Consider the following 22,500-nt stretch of genomic DNA (forward strand, 5'->3'; position numbering starts at 1 on the left):
CATGGCCCTCTAAGCTTGTCGAGATTAACCCATAGGGGGCGCCACAAATGCGAAAACCATCATTCAAAAATGCAATGTTTGACAGGCCACGCCCCTCTCCCACTGACTCTGATTGACTTGACATTTCTTACACATGTACAGCTCATGGTGCTCTACAATAACGCCTCTTGGACCATAGGGGTCAGCCATGATTTTTACCTATTACCTACCTACCTATCATCACCCAATTGTGTACACAGCATCAGGTGACCGACGTACACGTGTGTATAACGTTTTAGCCAGATAGCTCAAAAAACATGGCCGCCCTTAACGAAAACGTCTGGGGTATAAAGTTTGGGGTATAAAATGCAAAAGTTTAATTAATAATCTGCACGTAATACATGTACATTGTATTATATACATTGTAGCGTTGTACTTTTTTTCATTCTCGGAATAGAAACATTATGCTTAAAAAAGTTGACCCGGTTCTCTGTCCTTCCAGGAAGACCTGCGAGGAACCTGCCAGCAGATCGTCCAGGCCCGGCTCGGGGAACATGACGACTGGCAGATTGGGAAGACCAAGATTTTCCTAAAGGTTGTCTTTCTTTTTGTTAGTTTTCTCACACAATACAAACTACAAACCTCTGTCACAAAAATCCTTCACACTGCAATTCATACATTTACAACATGTATAGAATCATTGGTAAAACTTTGTAATTTGTATGCTTCTAAAACAAAGCATTATTTGTTTTTCTAAAGGCATTAGTTCTTGTGATATAGATAGCGTTAAGCTTAGCTATAAAGAAAGGCAAAAAAAATATTAATTTTAACCCTCAACTTTTCATTTCACATGTTGCTTTAGTGGTGTAAATGACCAAACAGAGTTGTCAGGGATCTAACTGTGCTATAGCTGTAGCTTCTGCCTAATCCTGCCTTTGTAAACATATTCTTTTGTTTCAAAGCTGCTCCGAGGAACTTTCAGTGTGTGTTAATTATTGCGCCCTCTTTGGACAAAAGCGGTAATGTTTTTAATACGCAAGCTGTTGTACCTGGGTGAGCGTATACCCATGACAAAGGCATTAAGAAAAACTATATAAAAATAGCATTCTTTTCACTGATGGTCTCGTTTGCCATTACATGTCATTTATGATCATCAGCGGAAAAATTAGACTGTTTCAGAAATATTTAAAAGTTCCTCGTAGCACCTTTAACTCATCTACTTAATCATCTGGTTGTTTCGTTCTTGGTCAGGATCACCACGACATGCAGCTGGAGATTGAGAGAGACAAAGGCATCACGGACAAAGCCATCCTCATACAGAAGGCCGTGCGTGGACTGAGAGAGAGGTGAGCCCCAAAATGTCATGTGTTTGTGTTTGTATCTTGTATAAATTACAATCTATGAGGAATTTGGTCTCTGTACATACGGTACCTTTTGTTACCTGTTCATATTTTCTCTTTTTTTTAAGATCATTTTTAGCATGTTCATACTTTTATTGGATAGTTGTGTAGAGACAGAGATGAAATGGGGTAGAGAGGGGAATTACATACAGTGAATGACCACGGGTTGGATTCAAACCCGTGGTCTGCAGTGAAGAGGACTGAGGCTCTTTTGGGGGGGTGGTGCTCTTACCACTACACGACATGCACCCCCCACCTGTACATATTTTAAAGCTGGGGTGGAGGATTTGGGGAGAAAATGGCAGTTGGGATAGAGATTCGAATCCAAATACCTCAACCGCTCCACTTGTTCTCTTTGGTCCCTCCCCTATGGTCCCTCCCTGACATGCTCTACACCAACAAAGTCGTGCCAAAGTGAATGTCCAGTCCCAACAGCCAATAAGAACAGAGAATCGGAGCCTCGCTCTGATTGGTCAAAGTGTCAGCTCATGTTAACTTTGACCAATCAGAAATCATATACTCCAGCTTTAAAGACAAACTCAAACCCTCCCTTTTTTAGTTTGGCCTTTTAATTGAAATGAATTAATATTTGATTTGGAAAGATTCAGGATACAGTTTCTGTCGTGTTTCAATCTGATTCCTCTCCCCTTTCCTTAGGACAAACTTCCTCAAACTGAAGAGTGCCGTGATTGTGATCCAGAGGGTCTGGAGGGGCTATCGATGCAGGAAGAACTACCACATTGTGAGTCATTTCCACCTTTTTAATCTGTATTTTTGTTCATTAAAAAAAATGTTATATGTAATTTTACTTTCTATACACATGGGGTGAGTGTTAGGATACTAGGGGTGTATACTGATGTTTGTGTATATTGATATGTTTTGTGGAGGTATATGTATATTTGCATATGCTGTTTATGTATGTACTGTGTATAGCCATAAATATCAATTGTACACACTGTCTGCATCCCACACATGGATTACATTTTTTAAATTTTTTATTAAAATTGTTTAAAAAAATTAAATGAACGTTCTTTCCTTCAGATTCGTTCGGGCTTCCTGCGCCTCCAGGCCGTCTACAGGTCGAGGAAATACTACCGGAGTTACCGAGTGACGCGGCTCCGTGTGACGCTCATCCAGGCGCGCTGCCGAGGCTTCATGATCCGGCGGACATATTGGCGACGCCTGCGAGCCGTGTTGACGCTTCAGGCCTACACCAGGGGCATGATCGCCCGACGCCTCTGCCAGCGGCTCAGGGCAGAGGTAAACAGTCACTACATTTACTACTGCTACTTGTTCTATGACGGTGACATGCCAGAGACAGAGGAGTATTGGTGCTAATGGCAATCAATAGGGGTGTCACGATTTCTCTACATACTCGATTTGTTTTGAATTTTGATTTAAAAAAAAAAATTTAAGCACAGATTGGTGTGCTATTTTAGGGCACATTCACACTGGGCATTTGCACAATGCACAAGCACGATTGATGGCTAAAGTCAAGTTTGTTAGTGTGATAGCACCGTATCTACACTTCTTTGGCCCTGTTGCTTGGAAGAGGTTTTGCTTCGGCATGGTACTGATGGTCATGTGTGTTGAATGACGACCTGATGATGTTTAGGCCAGAAGCAATAGTGCCTAGGCCCAGATCTTTAGGAGCAGTGTGAGTAAAGGTCTGGCCAGCGCATGGGGAGAAAGGGGGAACAATTGCGCTTAAAGACCTACTTCACTGGTGGGAATATGAAGGTGTATTGAACTCTGAGATCCTATGTAGTATAAATGTGCAAAAAAAAAATCGGTTCATCCTAGCCTGAGAAAATGCAGAAAGAGCGTTTTATGGTCTCACTGTCTAACACCTACATTTTACAGATGTGACATCACTTCGGTAAAAATGTAGGGTTAGGATTAAGAGGACAGCTGGGCCAAGGGAAGACTGAGGAAAGACTGAGGAAGAAAAACCTCATTCATTATATTATAAAAGCAATTTTATAAAGATAGAACGCCGGTTCCGTATGGGTGAAGTATTCCTTTAAGCCTGGCACAGATCAACCAGGCCAAGTGTGAAGGCAGCCTTACTCCTTAGACTAGTTTAGTGTAGTGGCGGATAATATGTTTATTTCCATGATAGCTCATTTGATATTTTTTTTTGTAACCTGTCCTGTTGATTCCACTTTTACTGTCGAGATTGTGACGTCGTTTCAGACTTAAAAACGAGATTGTGACACCCCTAACAAACATAAATAATTAATTACGTATAAGGGAAAATAAATTATGATGTGTCAAATATTTTATTTGTTGAAAAGAAACTGGGAAGCCTTACTAAATCTGTTCATGTGATGCCTGTTAGATACTGATTAGACATTAATCAATACATATTTGACATTTTCGAGTGCAACAAAAGAATACCACTCTTTTGTCTTAAAGCTATGGTCAGCAGCTGGTTAGCTTAGTTTAGCATAAACACTGGTAACAGGTGCACACAGTTGGCCAGGCTATGTCCAAAGGCTAACTAGTTAAAATATTCTATATTTTTTTCAATACGCCCAAGGCCGGCTGTTTCCCTGTATCCTTTATGCTTTAAGACAAGTATGCTCTGGCTAAGCCAGTGTGACAATGAGACAGTCACTAGTTGAATAGGTGTTGAAGCAAAATACTTAAAGCCAAACTATAAGCCCATCAGTAGCTTAGCCTCGTTGCTAGCTATGGCGGGTCAGTGCCCCTTTGTTTACATACCAGTTTACTGAGCCTAGGCTGTTTATTAACAGATCGAGATATTCATTAATTTTTACAAAAAAGGGATTTTGAAAACAAGCTTTCTCCAGAATCACTAACTTTGCCTTTAAACAAGGAAGCAAACGTTGGAAAAGTTGTGAGTGTAAAAAAGACTAATCTTGTTGACCAAAAGAAGTTGATCTAAAACATGTCACCGTAGAACCTTTTTACATATATTCATAGAGTCATTTGTTTACACTTGATTGCATGTCTGTCTGATGAATGTGGAAATGTTTGCCGTTTGTAGGTGCTATTGAGAATGTATGTGTTTTCAGTATTAATGCCATCTTTCTCTTTTCCCTGTTCTGAAAGACAATGTTGAATAAATGATTTGCTTTGTAAATGTTTTGTTTAATCTCAGTTTATTCATAGTTATAGTTTATAGTATAGATGAGATGTTAATATAAAGCTTTCTTCAGATCGCTCCAAACAATCAAATAATATTCCTGAGCAGGTCTGCAGTTCCATTGACGGGACAAAGAAGAAGTTAAGTGGAGCAGTTTGAATACGGACCCGAGGACCCGGCTTTTTTTCTTTCCTTTTTTTTTCTTTTTCAATTTTTTTTCCTACTTTGACCTCTACAATACCTTGTCATGTTAGCGTGTAGAAGGGTTTGGTCTAGGATTAGGCTAGATTTATTCTGTTGTAGCACTTAATGAAAGACCCTTTTAATACTGTTCTACTAGAGATAAAAGTGATGTGGTCATGTATATTGTTATTTCTTAGAATTTTAAAAACAAAAAGTAAATTATCACACACAATTTCACACACACACACACACACACACACACACACACAGCTAACCCAGCTCCCATCACAAATCCTAATAACCCGTCTCACCCCCTACCTGTACCTGTTTCATACCCTCACAGCTGCAGCAGCGTCGCGAGGCCGAGAAACAGCGGCGGGCGGAGGAGGAACATCTTCGTAACCAGATGACGGCGCGGCGGGCCAAAGCCGAGGCTGACAGGAAGCACCAAGAGAGGCTGGTTACCCTGGCCTTTGAGCAGGACGAGAGAGGGAGGGAGGAGAGGGAGGAGGCCCGCAGGAAGAAGGAGCTAGTGGAGCAGATGGAACGGGACAAAGAAGAGCCTGTGGATCACTCAGACATGGTGGATCGTATGTTTGGGTTTCTGGGGAACGCGGGACCCCTGCCCAACACGGACGGACAAGCACCGTCTGGATTTGAGGTATGTTGTTTATATGGTTGTGTTTCGTCCAATAAAAGATGTTTGACTGAATGCTAAGAGAGACCATTTTTACACTGATTTGATTTGGATTTAGACTTGTCATTCATATGAATAAAATAAAAAAAATTGTGGCAACTTAATATTTTTTATTTAGACAGTTTTAACTATAATAATCTATTACATTTTTGAATCAACATTCATGGAAGAACTGTGATTGTTTCAAATTCTTAGTATGTGTAACTCAAAACTTGAAGATACATTACATATGATTGATAAGTTATCTCATCCAAATTAGTTCACATGTAAGCAGTTTTCTTCATATTAGTGGTGTCATCATACATTAAAACAAATATTGACGAATATCTGTGTATTTTTTCCTATCGTTCAGGACTTGGAGAAAACTCCTCCCGGTGTAGAAGCTGAAGAAGAAGTGATGAGTGAAGCTCCTCCGTTACCTGATGAGGTGGACGAGGATTTGTCAGAGTATAAGTTCTCTAAGTTTGCAGCGACGTACTTCCAGGGCGTTTCCACTCACACGTACATCAGGCGACCGCTCAAACAACCGCTGCTGTTTCACGAAGACGAAGGAGATCAACTGGTGAGCCTTTTTCATTTCATAAGTCAAAAAATACCATGTTCAGTTGGGTCTTGTTTCACGTTTTTAAGAACAACATGTCTCATAAACAGACAATTAACAACATATGAACAAATCCTATTGTAATAACATTCAGAAATGTGCCAAGAATGATTATGGAATGTTTAGTTGTATTTGAAAAAATACTTAAGTTGAAATAATGACCATTCAAGACAGTTAAATTTACAGACACAAACACACAAGGTTTAGTTAAATAAACACCTAAATGTACATTTTGGACCTTCTATTTTTCCTAGTACAAAAGAAGACCAAAAATCTCAAAATTTACCACTGCTTGAATAAACAATATTTTTGCCTGCTGTGTCTAACCTTTAACACCCCTGTCTCCTCCCCCAGGCTGCCCTGGCGGTGTGGATCACCGTGTTGAGGTTTATGGGCGACCTCCCGGAGCCCAAATGCCAGATGGTGATAAACGACGGCAGCGAGAAGATTCCGGTCATGACCAAGATCTACGAGACGCTCGGCAAGAGAACGTACAAGAGAGAACTGCAGGAGCTGCAGGTGGAGGGAGAGGTGAGATTATGATGTAATGTATGGAGGGCTGTAGAGGACAAAATTCATGTTTTCCTCAGATAAATACAAGAAAAAACTTGAATATATATAATTTTACTTTTGACTTTCACATAAATGCCTCTCACATGCACTATTTTCAGAACTAAGTGAGAAGATGATGGGTTAATTTTTTACAAGTGATGCTTGAGGTTTATTGATGGCATTACTGATGATAAAATAAAATAAACTCAGAAAGAGAAATTACCATTTATTTTCATAAAAGTTAGGGCAACGTTGAGGAAAATGTATTAATTAAATAACGTAGGAAAACGTTTAAATATTACGACAATCAGAATTATGAAAATTCTGACTTTATTTTCGTAAAATCACAACTTTATTCTAGTTATTTTATTTATTAATTCTAGACCTCGACTTGGCCCTATTTCTCATACATGTTTAGTTGAAATATACATTTTTATTTTATTTTCACATGTTCAAAATAATTCATTGTCCCTCCATGTTTGTGTGTCTACAGAACAGCTCCATAGAAAGCCAGAAGAGGAACAGCGTCAGACACAAACTGGTGTCTCTCACTCTGAAGAGGAAATCCAAGATCACTGAGGAGGTGAGATTCAAACCAGAAACTTCTGAACAAATTATCACCACAACTTTCTGTTTTATACATTTTCAATTCTTAGCATTTAGTGATCCTCAATGTACTCATGACATTACTTAATATTTTTATTTGAAGTGTTGTTGCACAAGTCTCGACATTTACACGCAATATGGAACTGTTTAAATTTCTGATAAAAAAAAATGTATAAAGTAAATGAGAGATATTAGGAAAAGGGATATAGAAACAAATATTTTTTTATTTTATTCATCAAATTGCTCCCACAGTTAACACACAGGACAGTTAAACATTAGGTTAAAGTGTTAGTTTCTGTCTCATGAACATCTGTGGCAGGTGACGAGGCGGTTAACAGAAGGGGACTACGGTCTCCAGGGCAACAGCATGCTGGAGGACCGGCCCACATCCAACCTGGAGAAACTTCACTTCATCATCGGCAACGGGATCCTACGGCCCGCGCTCAGGTGAACGCAAGACAACTGGAGTTTAAGGCGCTTTCACAAGGGCAAGAATAAGCCTGTTTAACTGGTGTGTTGGTCAGTGCTAAACGCAGTAAACGGTTACTCTGGTTTGGACCAAAGGATTTCTTATTTATTTTTTTCATTATGCACTTTGAGAAAAAAGTTGAAATGTCGAGAATGAGCTGGACAGTTCCAGACTGCGGTAAAGTTGTAAAGATGTTGACAGATTTGAACTTCCAGGATCAATAACTCATAAGTCAAACATTATATAAAGCACAAATGATACATCTTTACTATCGTCATAGAGCAGATAATGAGCTGCAACCTCATTTTTACTGAAACGAGACGTCCTATATAACATTTTACCCATCATATGTATATGTAGGCCTACTGACACTTTAAATCTAATTTTTTGGCTGTGGATCTGGTTTTACTGAGTGGTTTTTGTTAATTTCTCTGTCGCAGGGATGAGATCTACTGTCAGATCGGCAAACAGCTTTCTCAGAACCCGTCTAAGAGCAGCCACGCCCGCGGCTGGATCCTGCTGTCGCTCTGCCTAGGCTGCTTCGCCCCATCTGAGAAGTTTGTCAAGGTAAAAGAAAAACTCTAACTCACCTCTCATAGGATTAAGACATATTCAAGGTGATACTGCAGCTTTTAAATAACTGCAATTCACCAATGTCTTTCTTCATTATTTATCAAAAAATCTAATGAAAAAAGTATTTTCATGATCTCCATTAGAATCTGTTTGTACTTTAATGGTTCAAGCCCTTAATTGTTATATTCTTCCTCAGTATTTACGGACATTCCTCATTAACGGTCCCCCTGGTTACGCTCCATATTGTGAGGAAAGGTTGATGAGGACGTTTGTCAACCACACGAGGACACAGCCGCCATCTTGGCTTGAGTTACAGGTACTGAACATGTTAAAAGATGACTCATCATAAAAAGTCAAAAACATATGGTAAAAGACAACAATACATGTTAATACAAAGAAAATAATAAGGAACATCAACAGCGTAAAAAATAGCCAGTCATATAATACTGTATATAGGAATACACTTATTAAGCATCAGGAAAGCCTTATTTTTACGGATATATTTATCTTTATAGACATGGATAATAGTAATAATCATAAAAATACATTTTATTCATGAGCGCCTTTCAGGTCACTGTAGGACACTTTACAAGTAGGGATAATAAAACCATGATTAAAATGTGATAATCATATAATAATAATAAATAATAATAAAAGTACTTACAAAAGTGCACTGTTGTTAACATTCTTTGTTTGAATGTGATCCTTAGGCCACTAAATCTAAGAAGCCGATCATGTTGCCGGTGACGTTTATGGACGGCACCACTAAGACGCTGCTGGCCGACTCTGCCACCACGGCCAGCGAGCTGTGCAACGCGCTAGCAGACAAGATCAGCCTCAGAGATCGCTTCGGCTTCTCTCTCTACATTGCCCTGTTCGACAAGGTAAAAACACAACACGTTTTTCTATGACGCATACAGGCACACACACACACACATGACCTCCTGCTTGTTTTTGTCCCGTCCGTTCTTTCTTAAATGTGAACACTTAAATTGTCATGTCCCTCACCTAATGTCATGTCTTTTTCCTGTCTTGTCCTGTACTGCATCACATAAATAATATAAAAAAAAAAAAAAGATTGGTTCCATCGCTAATGTTAACGCTAACCCCTTCGTTTGCTTTGGTTCCAGGTGTCTTCTCTGGGCAGTGGCAGCGACCATGTGATGGATGCGGTGTCCCAGTGTGAGCAGTATGCGAAGGAGCAAGGAGCTCAGGAGAGAAACGCTCCATGGAGGCTGTTCTTCAGGAAGGAGATCTTTAACCCCTGGCACAACCCGTCAGAGGACTACGTCGCCACCAACCTCATCTACCAGCAGATCGTCAGAGGGGTGAAGTTTGGAGAATACCGCTGTGAGAGGGTGAGCAGATTTGTGTGGTTGTATAGTATGACTGTGTTCGAAAAGCCTATATTACAGTGCTACTCGTACTAATTTTGATGTCAATTTGAGTATATGTATGCAAGTTTGTGTAGGCGAGAAATGCCCGGATGAATACTTACTTCCAGGAAGGTTTTGTATATGGATCGATAGGTTACTTTTCCTACTCAACCGCCCCATAATGCATTGCGTCTTTTCAAAAGACACGGAAGGTTTTTTTGAAATTCTTTATCTCGCATACACAATCGATCGTTAAGTAGACAGTATGTAGTAGATACATGTTGAGTATGTAGGAGGGAGGACATTAGTATGGCTTCTCAAACACAGTCAGTCAATATATCAGATGTTATTATTCGTTCTTCTTCTCTGGTCTTTTTAAAGGAGGAGGACTTGGCGGAGTTGGCCTCCCAGCAGTACTACGTGGACTACGGCTCTGAGATTCTCCAGGACCGTCTGCTGAGCCTCATTCCTTCATACATCCCCGACAGAGAGATCACCTCCACCAAGACCGCAGACAAGTGGGCTCAGCTCATCATCAACGCCCACAAAAAGGTCACCGCGGCACTGACACTTTAGGGCCTTTTGAATGACTTTTTATGGTGCGATAGGGACTTAATTTGAGTGTTACAACACACTGCACAGACAGTAGTGTTGTTGTCAAGAACACCTAAAGTGAGACCGAGATCAAGGCCAACAATGCATGACACACTGTGGAATGTGGAAATGTGGATACAATTGATCTGAAATATCCACATTGCCATAAAAACAACCAACAAAAACACATTAAGAATAGTTGAATATTAATCTCTTTTATTGCCATATACTGTACTTTATTCACTGACACTTTAAGGGCCTTTTGAACAACTTTATATAGTGCGATAGGGACTTGATTTGAGTAGCATGACTGTCAGATGCATATTTAAACACTCCAGTCGACACACTCCTAGCATCCTCATCTAAAAAAAAAACTAAGACCTGCATTGAACAGTGTTGTTCTCCAACCCTTATTTAAACTGGTACTATGTAATGGTAATATCAAAGTGGAGTTTCTTCTTTAAAAAAAAACACTACAATTACTTTTCTTTTTCAAATTGTGCTTTACTAAAGTTTTTTTTAAAGTAAGCATGTAATAAGCTACTGCATAACTTGCTGACATTAGAAGAAACCTTATGTTCAGTATGTCTCACTTGACGTTGTCGTTTTCTAACCACGAAAGCTTGAAATAGAAATTGAGCTAACCAGTTCTACCATTAATTAACCACCTGTGGGGCGCTCCGGTGGCGTAGTGGATAGAGCGCGTACCATATTGGCTCCGGCCTTTGTTGCAGTGGTCGCGGGTTCAAATCCGACCCGTGGACCTTTACTGCAGGTCATCCCCCCTCTCTCTCTCTCTCTCTCTCTCTCTCTCTGTCTCCCCATTTCAACTCTGTACTATCTAATAAAAAGCTTGAAAAGGCCAAAAAAAAATGTAATTAACCACCTGTGACTTTCAGGGATTACAGACTAAACGGAGGCTGAATACGCAGCGGGTGAAGGAGGATGTTGTGGACTTTGCTCGGTTAAAGTGGCCTTTGCTCTTCTCACGCTTCTACGAGGCCTTCAAGTTCTCAGGTTGGAAACAGTCCACACTCTCTCTACCTCAATGTAAACTTACTGGTGTTTTGCAATTTTTTTCCTTAATTCTTTTATATAATGATATGTATGTAAGATAATTATAAGCAGCTGAAATTGAATAAGGGGTGGGAATGAATACGCTTAAGCTTTTTTGGACACAGACAAAGCATTTTTTTTTTATAAATATTGATTATGACACTCAATTTATAATTTTTTAAAAATTTAGTTTGAAATAAAAAAAAAATCTACTTACGGGAGAGTATTTCGGCCACAGGGAAGAAAACATTTTTGAAGATTTTTTTTATTAGGAAGATGTTTTCCTAAAAAAAAATCCTCCACTTTTTTGTCATTGAAAAAGTCGATATTTCAACATAATTCTCGAAGTGCATAGTGAAAAAATCTACCTCTGTAAACTTACTACAGTGTCTTATTGTTTGTTTCTTAATGTTAACGCCCCCGTTTTCTCCACAGGGCCCAGTCTGCCAAAGAACGACGTGATCGTGGCGGTGAACTGGACGGGGGTTTACTTTGTGGATGAACAGGAGCAGGTTCTACTGGAGCTCTCGTTCCCCGAGATCACAGCCGTGTCCAGCAGCAGGTACGAGGATGATGATATCCAAGTTATATGTGTAGCATTGTCAAGTAACTGGCTGTCTGGTTAATGATCATGTGGTAACACTTTACAACAAGGTACACAAAATTGTAGCAACTAATTTTGATGATGATGATGCGGCCCGAGTGTCTGACAACAGCTAAACAATGTTGGTTTTACCACTTACAGTATTACTCACATATTCACACATATTAATCATGTTAAGATTTATATGTGTAGCATTGTCAAGTAAGTAGCTGTCTTGTTAATGATCAAGTGGTAACACTTTTCGATATGTAAAATTGTAGTAACTACTACATTGTTAGACATTACCTACTACATAAGTTTTATTTAGTTTTTTTTACTAAACTATGTAGTAGATACTAAAAAAAAACTTTAAAAAAAAACTATGCAGGAGTAGGTAATGCCCAACTATGTTGTAGTTACTAAAGAAAATGAAAAAACTTATTTAATAAAAAAAAAAACCTTTGTAGTAGGTAATTGTGCCTGAAATCCAATCTCATCCAAAAAATTATTATTATCGTATTTTTTCTTTTACATAATCAAATAGCTTGTGGTTAAATTAAAAAATGTCCTTCCCAGAGGGGGTAAACTCCAGGGCCAGAGCTTCACCTTGGCGACCATCAAAGGAGACGAGTACACGTTCACCTCTAACAACGCAGAGGACATCCGGGACCTGGTGGTGGCGTTCCTCGAGGGGCTGAGGAAGAAGTCCAAGTATGTGGTGGCTCTGCTGGACTGTCCCAACCCACGTAAGATTCACTGATGCATTGAAAAACATTTTATTTATATACAGGTGACACTCGTATTATTAGAATATCATGGAAAAGGAATTGGAATTGAGGCAAGAATTCATTCAAAAGGGGCCCAAACCAAGTACTGAGTACATATGGATGATTATACTTTATAGAGGGCCGACATTTCTGTATTTAAAATCCCTTCTTTATTGATTTCATGTATTATTCAAATTTTCTGAGATTTTGAATTTTGGGTTTTCATAAGCTGTTAGCTATAATAATCAAAATTATAACAAATAAAGGCTTGAGATATCTCACTTTGCATGTAATGAGTCTATATAATATATTATTTTCACCTTTTAAGTTGAATTACTGAAATAAATGAACTTTGCATGATATTCTAATTTTTCGAGTTTCACCTGTATATACAGTATATTGTCGTTGTATTGTTGATATTTTTTATATATTTATATAACTGTGCAGCTGGAGGACTGCTTCAACAAAATGTCGTTGTCTTGTGCATTGACTATAAAGATTATTCTGATTCTGAAGATGTTTTTTTAGGATAAAAGATTGTTCGATTGGTAAAACTGCTGCTACTTTACATGTCATTTTTAAGGCGAGACAATTTTTCATTTATAAAAGGAAAAAGTGTTGTATCGAAAAATCTGTTTTGTAAAAACTTTGGGCAGTAATATTTTCTAATAACTTAAAATTAATAATGATTTTTAACTCTGGCTTTATCCAAAATCTAGAGTTTTGGTTTTTCAAATACATGCAAATGTTGCATAATTCGGTGGATGTTTATTAAAAACATTTCAGGAAAAAATGTAATACAAAAAAAATATTGTTTAAATGTAAGTTATCAACTGGTAAAAATGTCATGACGATATCTATAAGTTAATATTTGTTTACCCTATCTACCTGCAGTGTCTCTTAACCTTAACACTAGTTGAGACTTTGACACTCCTAACTTTTTATTTAATTTTTTCATGAATCTTATATGTCATTTTGTATTGTATCTTGTTCAGCACTTTGGTCAACTGATGTTGTTTTTAAATGTGCTATAGAAATAATTTTGACTTTAACGGACTATACATGTTACATTCTATCTTGCAGCCGGGGCAGAGAAGGATTCCTCCTTCCTGTATTTCTGCAAAGGGGATCTGATCATTCTGGACGAGCAGGACGGGGAGCACGTGATGAACTCTGGCTGGGCGCACGGCATCAACGATAAGACCAAGAAGAGAGGAGACTTCCCCGCAGACTGTGTGTACGTGCTGCCTACCATCAGCAGGCCACAGTATGACATAGTGGTGAGTGCAGTCACAAGAATTACAGTTGTGTGTGTGTGTGTGTGTGTGTGTGTGTGTGTGTGTGTGTGTGTGTGTGTGTGTGTGTGTGTGTGTGTGTGTGTGTGTGTGTGTGTGTGTGTGTGTGTGTGTGTGTGTGTGTGTGTGTGTGTGTGTGTGTGTGTGTGTGTGTGTGTGTGTGTGTGTGTACTGAATATGAATATGTAGTTTCATATTGATTTGTCCATGTTTGAAAGCTTGGATGGATGGATGGATGGATGGATGGATGGATGGATGGATGGATGGATGGATGGATGGATGGATGGATGGATGGATGGATGGATGGATGGATGGATGGATGGATGGATGGATGGATAGATAGATAGATAGATAGATAGATAGATAGATAGATAGATAGATAGATAGATAGATAGATAGATAGATAGATAGATAGATAGATAGATAGATAGATAGATAGATAGATAGATAGATAGATAGATAGATAGATAGATAGATAGATAGATAGATAGTTAATCAATTTGTTAAAACTGTATATATTACATTTGTTAACTAATATTTGTATATTTAATAATCTCAGGCTCTGGTTACCATGACTCCCGATCAGAGACGGGAATCCATCAATTTGACTCAAATGAAACTTTCAGTCAACGAGGACAAAATCAAGCCGTACACACTGGAGGAGTTCTCCTACGACTACTTCAGGTGGGTTTCCTCATCCTCTTTACATGAATATATATATATAGACAGTATATAATCCTTTACTTAAACAGGTAGTATTATTGAGATCGAGATATCTTTTTCTACAGAAACCTCTGAACAATAAAAGATGAACACATACAACACATACAATGTAATACACTAATACTTCACAGAAGAAACATTTTACATTTTCACAAACTTAGAAAATGATTTACAGGTGTAACTAACTAAAGCATTCATTATATGGAACACCTATCTTCTTAAAAGTAAACCTTCTATCCATCCACACACCCAAGTATCTATAACTACAATCAGAGAATAGTCAGTAGCATATAAAATAGCATCGTCTGCATATAAACATACATTTCAATTTGGGTTGGCAGAGATGATATTGTTATTACAAAGTGCAGAGTTACCTTGTGTTAATATTATTAACCATCATTCCCTCTGTCCCAGGCCCCCTCCTAAGAGCACTCTGAGCAGAGTGATGATCTCTAAGAGCCGCAGTAAGGAGCGACCGTGGAGCTGCACCAGGGAGCCCATCAAACAGCCTCTACTGAAGAAGGTCTTAGCCCACGAGGAGCTCGCCCAGGAGGCCTGCCTCGCCTTCATGGATATCCTTTATGGAGGGTTCTCTGTGTGTGTGTGTGTGTGTGTGTGTGTGTGTGTGTGTGTGTGTGTGTGTGTGTGTGTGTGTGTGTGTGTGTGTGTGTGTGTGTGTGTGTGTGTGTGTGTGTGTGTGTGTGTGTGTGTGTGTGTGTGTGTGTGTTGTGTGTGTGTGTATATTAAATGTTTGCATTAATTGATCTGTATTGATGTCTTTAAAGCTATAGTGCGTAACTTTTTCATACACATGAATGTCGGTTAAATTCAAACGAGTTGACACAAAGTTGATTAAGCCTCAGTCAGCTCCACAAAACTCTCTCTGTATTTCTCAGTATGGCAGCGTTTTACAAACTGCTGTCGCCCCCCAGACACTGGTGCAGGGGCTCAGAAAATGTTTAGAACAATTGGGTACTTTCAAACTTTGAGACAATAGTACGGTCTGAACCTATGTACCATTAATATATAAAAATGGCTAATTATTACAAAAGACATATGAATTGCAGAATGCCTATATATTCTGTTGGTCTAAGTCCTTAACCCCCCCCTGCACCTGTGATGAAGTACATGGGCGACTACCCGTCTAAACGTGTACGTTCGGTCAACGAGCTCACGGACCAGATCTTTGAAGGAGCGCTGAAGGCCGAGCCCCTTAAGGACGAAATCTTCTGTCAGATTCTCAAACAGCTCACAGACAATCTCATCAAGTACGTCCAAAGCGCAGGCACACACACACACACACACACACACACACACACACACACACATTCACACTCAATACACACACACTCACACTCGATACACACACACACACACACACACACACACACACACACACACACACGTTGTTGTGAACATTGTCAATGTTGGTTAGTTTTTTTTCTCGCATGTGTTTTTATTTATGTATTTATTTTGTGTTTGTGTATGCGTGTGCGTGTGTGTGTGTGTGTGTGTGTGTGTGTGTGTGTGTGTGTGTGTGTGTGTGTGTGTGTGTCTATAGGTACAGTGAGGAGAAGGGCTGGGAGCTGCTGTGGCTCTGCACTGGTTTGTTTCCTCCCAGTAACATGCTGCTGCCTCACGTCCAGAAGTTTCTCCAGGCGAAGAAGCATTATCCGCTCGCTCCGGACTGTATGCAGAGGCTACAGAAGGCCTTACGGTAACACACACACACACACACACACACACACACACACACACACACATATAATGCTTTGGTGGGTAAAGTTGTGTGACCCATGCTAATAATTGGAGTAAGGTTCCATTCATTTAGCTTAGGGTTAGGGTTAGGGTTGCTATTCAATTCAATTCCTAACCCTAACCCTAATCTATTCTTATGATTTGTTGTAGAAATGGTTCGAGGAAGTATCCCCCTCACCTGGTGGAGGTGGAGGCCATCCAGCACAAGACCACTCAGATCTTCCACAAAGTTTATTTCCCTGATGATTCAGACGAGGTCAGTGACTCAAATACAACATACTGTATATTTTACTCTTAGGGAAGAGATCTGTGTGTGTGTGTGTATGTGTGTGTGTGTGTGTGTGTGTGTGTGTGTGTGTGTTCTTCAAATTTCTCTCAAACCGTCCAATCCAACCTACTTCACACGTGGTGGGTGTGTTGCTGGGGACCAAAGGGAGTGTACAGTTTTTTTTATAATTTAATTGAGGATTTTTGGTATTTTCATGGGAATATTTATAGTAAGAAAATATGTAAAATATCACAAAATGTATCTAAATGTACCTTTATATTTGTGGTACATGTTTGGTCCTTGTGCAGTGCTGCTGACTGTGAAGTGAATTTATTATCTGGGGAGATTCTTCATCCAGAACCCCCAACATAATATTTAACGGTGTGATAAAAACGAAGTTATTTTTTTTCCACAGGTGTTTGAAGTGGAGTCCAGCACAAAGGCCAAAGATTTCTGCCACAACATCTCTGGACGCCTGCAGCTCAAATCCTCCGAAGGTTTCAGTCTGTTTGTGAAGATCACTGACAAGGTGAAGACATGATTATAAAGCCTGAGTTTCTAGTATACAGTATATACAGCTCTGGAAAAAAATTAAGGGACCACTTCAAATAATCAGTGTCATTAATTATACTATTTATAGGCGTATGTCTGAGTGAAATGACCATTTTGGTTTTGCTCTCTAAAGTATCAACAATATTTCTAACAAATTCCGCAAAAAAAAATTGTCATATAGAGCATTTCCATTAAGTAATGTAGAGATGAAGATTTAAGAAAAATGCAGACAGGTCTCTTAATTTTACAGATTTTATCCAGAGCTGTATATATTTAGTAAATGAAGGAGTTTAAATGCTTTCTAGAGAATTTCAGTTTGTAATTTTCTGTATTTCTCCAGGTCATCAGTGTTCCCGATGGCGACTTCTTCTTCGACTTCGTGAGGCATCTGACCGACTGGATCAAGAAAGCCAGAACTGTGAAAGATGGTGAGCAAAAAGCTATTTTTTTACGCTCGCCATGTTTTGTAAGCCAAACGTCCCCAATGATAATATGGATACCATCATCAACATCAGTCCTTCAACTCTACCCACCAAAGCATCTGATTCTGGGATGAAGAGAAATAGATTTTGAAGGGGGTGCAAGGGGTGGAAAAAAAACATGATTTGACGATTACTCGAATATAGGCAAGATTCAACTATGTAAATTTTTTCAGTCGAGGACACCCCTAATGTTTGGTACATCCTTATTTATTAAGTGTGTATCTGTGTCTTGGCTGTGCAGGTGTTGTGCCTTCGCTGACCTACCAGGTGTTTTTCATGAAGAAGCTTTGGACCAACACTGTGCCGGGGAAAGACTCCATGGCCGACTCCATCTTCCACTACTACCAGGTGAGTAGGGAGAAGTATTTAGAACATTTACTTTAAGACACACTAGGTGAATAGGGTAAGCTTTTTTATCTGCATATATAATATTGAAACTATGCCAAATTATTACTTACATTACTTACAATTTTTTTTGTATACAAGTGTCCAAACATTTTTGTTTTTTAAGGAGTTGCAATGTAAGAATAATTAGTCAAATTTGCATACTTCTTCAAATATAATAAAAAAAACAATTGTTTAATGTAAGTAATCAACTGGCAAAGTTTTATGGTGATATCTACAGTATAAGTAAAATTTACCATATTCCCCTGCCGTGTCTTGCATTCAATTATACGCACGCACGCACGCCCCACCCCCCCCCCCCCCCACACACACACACACACACACACTGACCATCTTCGCTTCTCTCCCTAGGAGCTGCCTAAGTATCTGCGCGGTTACCACAAGTGTTCCCGTGAGGAGGTGTACCAGTTGGCAGCTCTGATCTACAGGGTGAAGTTTGAAGAAGACAAATCAAACTTCCAAAACATCTCCAAGATCCTGAAGGAGCTTGTTCCTCAAGACCAGATCAGACACCTGTCCCCCGATGACTGGAAGAGGGTGAGCTCACGATTTAACATATGTAATAATAACTGAATGATTAGATTCACGAGAGATAAGACCCACACACATACACACACACACACACACACACACACACAGAGGAATTGAAAATATCGTGTTAAGATACTTCCATTAGCCTATGTCAGATTGTGAACATGGAATATAATAATACTTTTTTAAGTTTAGATATAAATATTGTCAAATTTAAAATAAAGGTGCAGTGTGCTAAGACAATTGGTATTTTGAAGAACTGACTGGGCAGATATTTAATATAATATTTATTTATTTATTTATTTATTTATTATTCTTTCGGACAATTCCACACAATACACAATTTTCTCTTGCAAATATTCATACATCATACTTTGTGTTGTCCGAAGGGAGACGGAAGAAGCCAAAGGCTTATCAGGTCCCGCCCCCATTTTCATCAAATTCGGATTCAGATACACAGATTACTGTTACAAAATAAAAATAAAACAAACAAAAAACATTATTTTTTATATATATATAGCTATATATGTATATATATATATATATACATATACTTTTTTTTTTAAGAATCTGCAGTCCAATACACAGTCAATTTTAATCTAATTGCTTCAGCTTTTAAAATCAGTTCAGCACAGTTCAGTTTTTCTGTGACAATGCCAAGTGTATAAAGTGTGAAGTGGCCTTGTATTTGGCCTGTTCCATTACTAAACTGGTAGTCTAAACACTTCTGCAAAAGTATTCCAAAACAAGTCTGTCTGCTGGCCTGTATTATTTGTTACAACATTGTAATGAAAGTGACATTGACATTGTGCTCAGGTTATTAGTCTGTAATTTTCAATATTCAAAAGTATGTTTTCAATAGTGTAGCCTATAATCGCTTGAAATACAAAAAATCTATTACCTTGAAATGAGCGTTAAGAACTTTGTCATGGTTTGTTTTGTTTTTGTGTAAAACCTAGTAGTGAATAATTTTCTTATCAAAATAAATTAATGCCTTATTGTTATTTATTCATTATGTGCATCACTCTTTGGAAAGAAAAAATTATTGAGAAATATGACACTGACCATAAATCAGTGTGTAAACGTTCAGTAAATAATAAAGATTTATTAATGGATTGAATTTATGTAGCGCTTTTTTTTCCTAGGAACTCAAATCGCTTATTGCAGACACAGGTCCATATAACACATCATACAGTATAAAATAAAGTATAAAAGTATAAATGTTTATGTCTACATGTGTCTCTGTCTCCAGGCGATCATGCCGCTGTTCAACAAACACTCGGGGAAAACCAGAGAAGAAGACAAACTCGCCTTCCTCCGAATCATCTACAAATGGCCGACATTCGGTTCGGCATTTTTCGAAATCAAGGTAAACACGTTTCCATGGCATTAACATTGACGCTTTAATTTTTTTTTCAGTGGAAGAACTTGGTGTATAATTACTTTATTATAAGTACATTACAATATGTTAGTCTGATGCTGAATGGCCTCTTTCAGAGTATTATATATTTCATTTCTGGTAAATATTGATGCATTAATGTGTAAGCATCTGGCAAAGGTGGAACCAATAGTAATGACTTCATATATAGAGCTGGGTTTTTTAATCTTTAATAATACTATAATAATAATAATTTTTTTTCTGCAGCAAACAACTGATCCAAATTACCCAGAAACCGTCCTGATAGCGATCAACAAACATGGAGTCAGTCTCATTGATCCCAAGACTAAGGTGGGTTCGCTTGTCCCAAGATTTATCTTTCTGGGAACAAAGTTGTTTCACGAAATCTTAATTATCGTCTTTGCTGTGTTTTTTTTTTGTCTAATACATATTATACCTGTTTTATGCTCATCTAACATGTCATTATTCTCTGCAGGACATCCTCACCACTCACCCTTTCACTAAGATCTCCAACTGGAGCAGCGGCAACACGTACTTCCACATCACCATCGGAAACCTGGTCAGAGGAAGCAAGCTGCTGTGTGAAACCGCACTGGTGAGACAATCTCTGGTTTAACTATCGATGGGTTTCTGTTTCAGTGGAATGTACATAGACTACTGACAAGGTTTCTCCCTAATTCCAAATAAAAACGCCATTATTCAGAGCATTTCCATTCATTAATGTAGATGTAAAAAAAATATATATATTTTTCAAATTAATGTTGTGTGTTTTGTGAAAAGAAGGAAAAGAAAAGAGAAAAAAACTACATTAAATTATTGTGAAAAAAATGTTTTATCTTGATGTGCCAATTTTAGAAAACATTTGGAGTGGTCTTGTACTTTGTGTGTATAAAATGTATGAATAAATACAATCAAAAAAATAATAAGGCATTCCATCTCGTAACCCAGGGCTACAAAATGGACGACCTCCTGACGTCGTACATCAGCCAGATGCTGACGACCATGACCAAACAGAGGACGTCCCGGGGCAACAGCAAGTGAGCAGACGGCTGCAAAACTCATCGATTCTTTATTACATCACAAAAAAAATCAATCAGATCCTGCATTCACTCACTCACACAGTGTGGAAACATGTGAACAGACTTACTGTGTGTGTGCCACTGTAATGCCAACATGTTGTTATGTGTCAGCCCTGTCTTAAAACTCACCTATTGCCTTTTTTTAAATTACCTTTTTCTTTTTTCCCTCTTCAACATTTTTCGGGCTCTGAGAATGTGCAGAATGTCAGAATTTTATGTTTCCATAGGTAGCATGACTCGACTGAACACCAGCATTGGTTTTATAGTATTTTTAGTTTCTTGCTTGATTTCCAAATAGAACTGATCACGCAATGTAATATTTTAACGGTCATGAAAAAAAAAAGATGGAGTTGATAAATGAAAAGGAAAATTCTGTGATAACCATGACCGAAATCCTTCCCCAAAATGTAACGTCTACATGTAAATTTTAGTTTTCTTTCTTGGAATTAGCTTCATTTTTCTTACTTGTTCTTATTTATGCTTAAAGTTGATATAAGTTTACCAAAACCAGCATTAAATATAGAGTCAGTTCATAATGTGTTTTAGATCATAGCTCTTAAAATATAGATGGCACCAAAGGAAACTTACAGTTCAACGAGCTGTTGCTAGGCAATCTGAATTTAAACGTTATTCAAATAAAAGCTTTATTGCTATCGTTAGTCATGCATGTGCAAACAGCCCATATGTGTGCCACAAAGTCCAAGCACTACGTCTTTGTATATGTCCATCCATCGTATTCAGACCTATTAATATTATTATTTAGAATATTTAATATGTACTGTATGTATATGAGTTCTGTAGGTCAAGACTGATTTTTAATGTTCATTTGTCTATTTTTTTTTTCTAAATGTATGAACCATTAGCGGTCATTTTCAAGCATCATAATCACAACGTTATTGTTTTTATGAAGTAGAAATGGTTTTGTCTACGATGTGACCAAATATCCTTCTGTAGACATGAATAAATGACATTTTACAAAGAGAACAAAAATATTTCTTTAAGTGGTAAAAATCACTTTTTTTCTAATTTTATTTGTGTGTGTGATTTAAAAACAGCGACTTACAAAGTAGAGAAACAATCTTTAATGTCACTTTTATTGCATGGTTGACAATGGATTTAGTATTTAGTATTGTGCTGAGATCTTCCAGGTTTTGGCAGTGCTGTATATGTGGCTCAGGGTTGCCAGGTTTGCTCTCTCAGAGGCATTCGCAGTGTGCCGTTACGGTTGCCAGGTTGGGTGGCTTCTTCTCAGCCTGGGAGGTGGCGCTGGAGACGGACCAGATATCACCCATCTCTGCAATGACAGTTCACACACACACACACACACACACACACACACACACACACGCACACACAGAAACAAAATATAGTTTGATTTCAGTCGGGATTTCACTGACCAGACTTAGCTAACCCTCCAGATTTTCACTACTGTCTTCCACTTTTCTTACAGTGCATTATGT

At 38.4% G+C, this 22,500-nt stretch overlaps 2 protein-coding genes across 3 annotated transcripts in view; one reads left to right on the forward strand and one right to left on the reverse strand.

The window, feature by feature from the left end:
• Positions 1 to 21,002, forward strand: part of LOC307261221 (unconventional myosin-VIIa-like) — a gene marked incomplete at its 3' end in the record, with an annotated part of 34,841 nt that extends 13,839 nt beyond the window's left edge. The window contains exons 17-47 of the mRNA XM_080041710.1: positions 482 to 574; positions 1,231 to 1,325; positions 2,037 to 2,121; positions 2,421 to 2,639; positions 5,018 to 5,335; positions 5,724 to 5,933; positions 6,327 to 6,503; positions 7,018 to 7,107; positions 7,450 to 7,577; positions 8,040 to 8,166; positions 8,369 to 8,488; positions 8,883 to 9,056; positions 9,303 to 9,530; positions 9,930 to 10,100; positions 11,042 to 11,159; positions 11,634 to 11,760; positions 12,358 to 12,527; positions 13,641 to 13,828; positions 14,403 to 14,527; positions 14,981 to 15,161; positions 15,692 to 15,834; positions 16,128 to 16,283; positions 16,475 to 16,580; positions 17,008 to 17,121; positions 17,485 to 17,572; positions 17,868 to 17,974; positions 18,383 to 18,568; positions 19,815 to 19,931; positions 20,208 to 20,291; positions 20,437 to 20,556; positions 20,910 to 21,002. Coding sequence (XP_079897836.1) covers positions 482 to 574; positions 1,231 to 1,325; positions 2,037 to 2,121; positions 2,421 to 2,639; positions 5,018 to 5,335; positions 5,724 to 5,933; positions 6,327 to 6,503; positions 7,018 to 7,107; positions 7,450 to 7,577; positions 8,040 to 8,166; positions 8,369 to 8,488; positions 8,883 to 9,056; positions 9,303 to 9,530; positions 9,930 to 10,100; positions 11,042 to 11,159; positions 11,634 to 11,760; positions 12,358 to 12,527; positions 13,641 to 13,828; positions 14,403 to 14,527; positions 14,981 to 15,161; positions 15,692 to 15,834; positions 16,128 to 16,283; positions 16,475 to 16,580; positions 17,008 to 17,121; positions 17,485 to 17,572; positions 17,868 to 17,974; positions 18,383 to 18,568; positions 19,815 to 19,931; positions 20,208 to 20,291; positions 20,437 to 20,556; positions 20,910 to 21,002 — 4,458 coding nt within the window. The remainder of the gene's footprint in view (positions 1 to 481; positions 575 to 1,230; positions 1,326 to 2,036; positions 2,122 to 2,420; positions 2,640 to 5,017; positions 5,336 to 5,723; positions 5,934 to 6,326; positions 6,504 to 7,017; positions 7,108 to 7,449; positions 7,578 to 8,039; positions 8,167 to 8,368; positions 8,489 to 8,882; positions 9,057 to 9,302; positions 9,531 to 9,929; positions 10,101 to 11,041; positions 11,160 to 11,633; positions 11,761 to 12,357; positions 12,528 to 13,640; positions 13,829 to 14,402; positions 14,528 to 14,980; positions 15,162 to 15,691; positions 15,835 to 16,127; positions 16,284 to 16,474; positions 16,581 to 17,007; positions 17,122 to 17,484; positions 17,573 to 17,867; positions 17,975 to 18,382; positions 18,569 to 19,814; positions 19,932 to 20,207; positions 20,292 to 20,436; positions 20,557 to 20,909) is intronic.
• Positions 21,003 to 22,136: 1,134 nt separating this feature from the next.
• gdpd4b (glycerophosphodiester phosphodiesterase domain containing 4b) overlaps positions 22,137 to 22,500 on the reverse strand; it is a 14,865-nt gene continuing 14,501 nt past the window's right edge. For both annotated transcript variants that reach the window (XM_080041554.1, XM_080041555.1), the window contains exon 17: positions 22,137 to 22,334. In XM_080041554.1, coding sequence (XP_079897680.1) covers positions 22,237 to 22,334 — 98 coding nt within the window. In that variant the 3' untranslated portion in view covers positions 22,137 to 22,236. The remainder of the gene's footprint in view (positions 22,335 to 22,500) is intronic.

The sequence above is a fragment of the Ammodytes marinus genome (genome assembly GCF_949987685.1).
Source record: "Ammodytes marinus genome assembly, chromosome: 14".
In the NCBI taxonomy this organism is placed as follows: domain Eukaryota; kingdom Metazoa; phylum Chordata; class Actinopteri; order Uranoscopiformes; family Ammodytidae; genus Ammodytes; species Ammodytes marinus.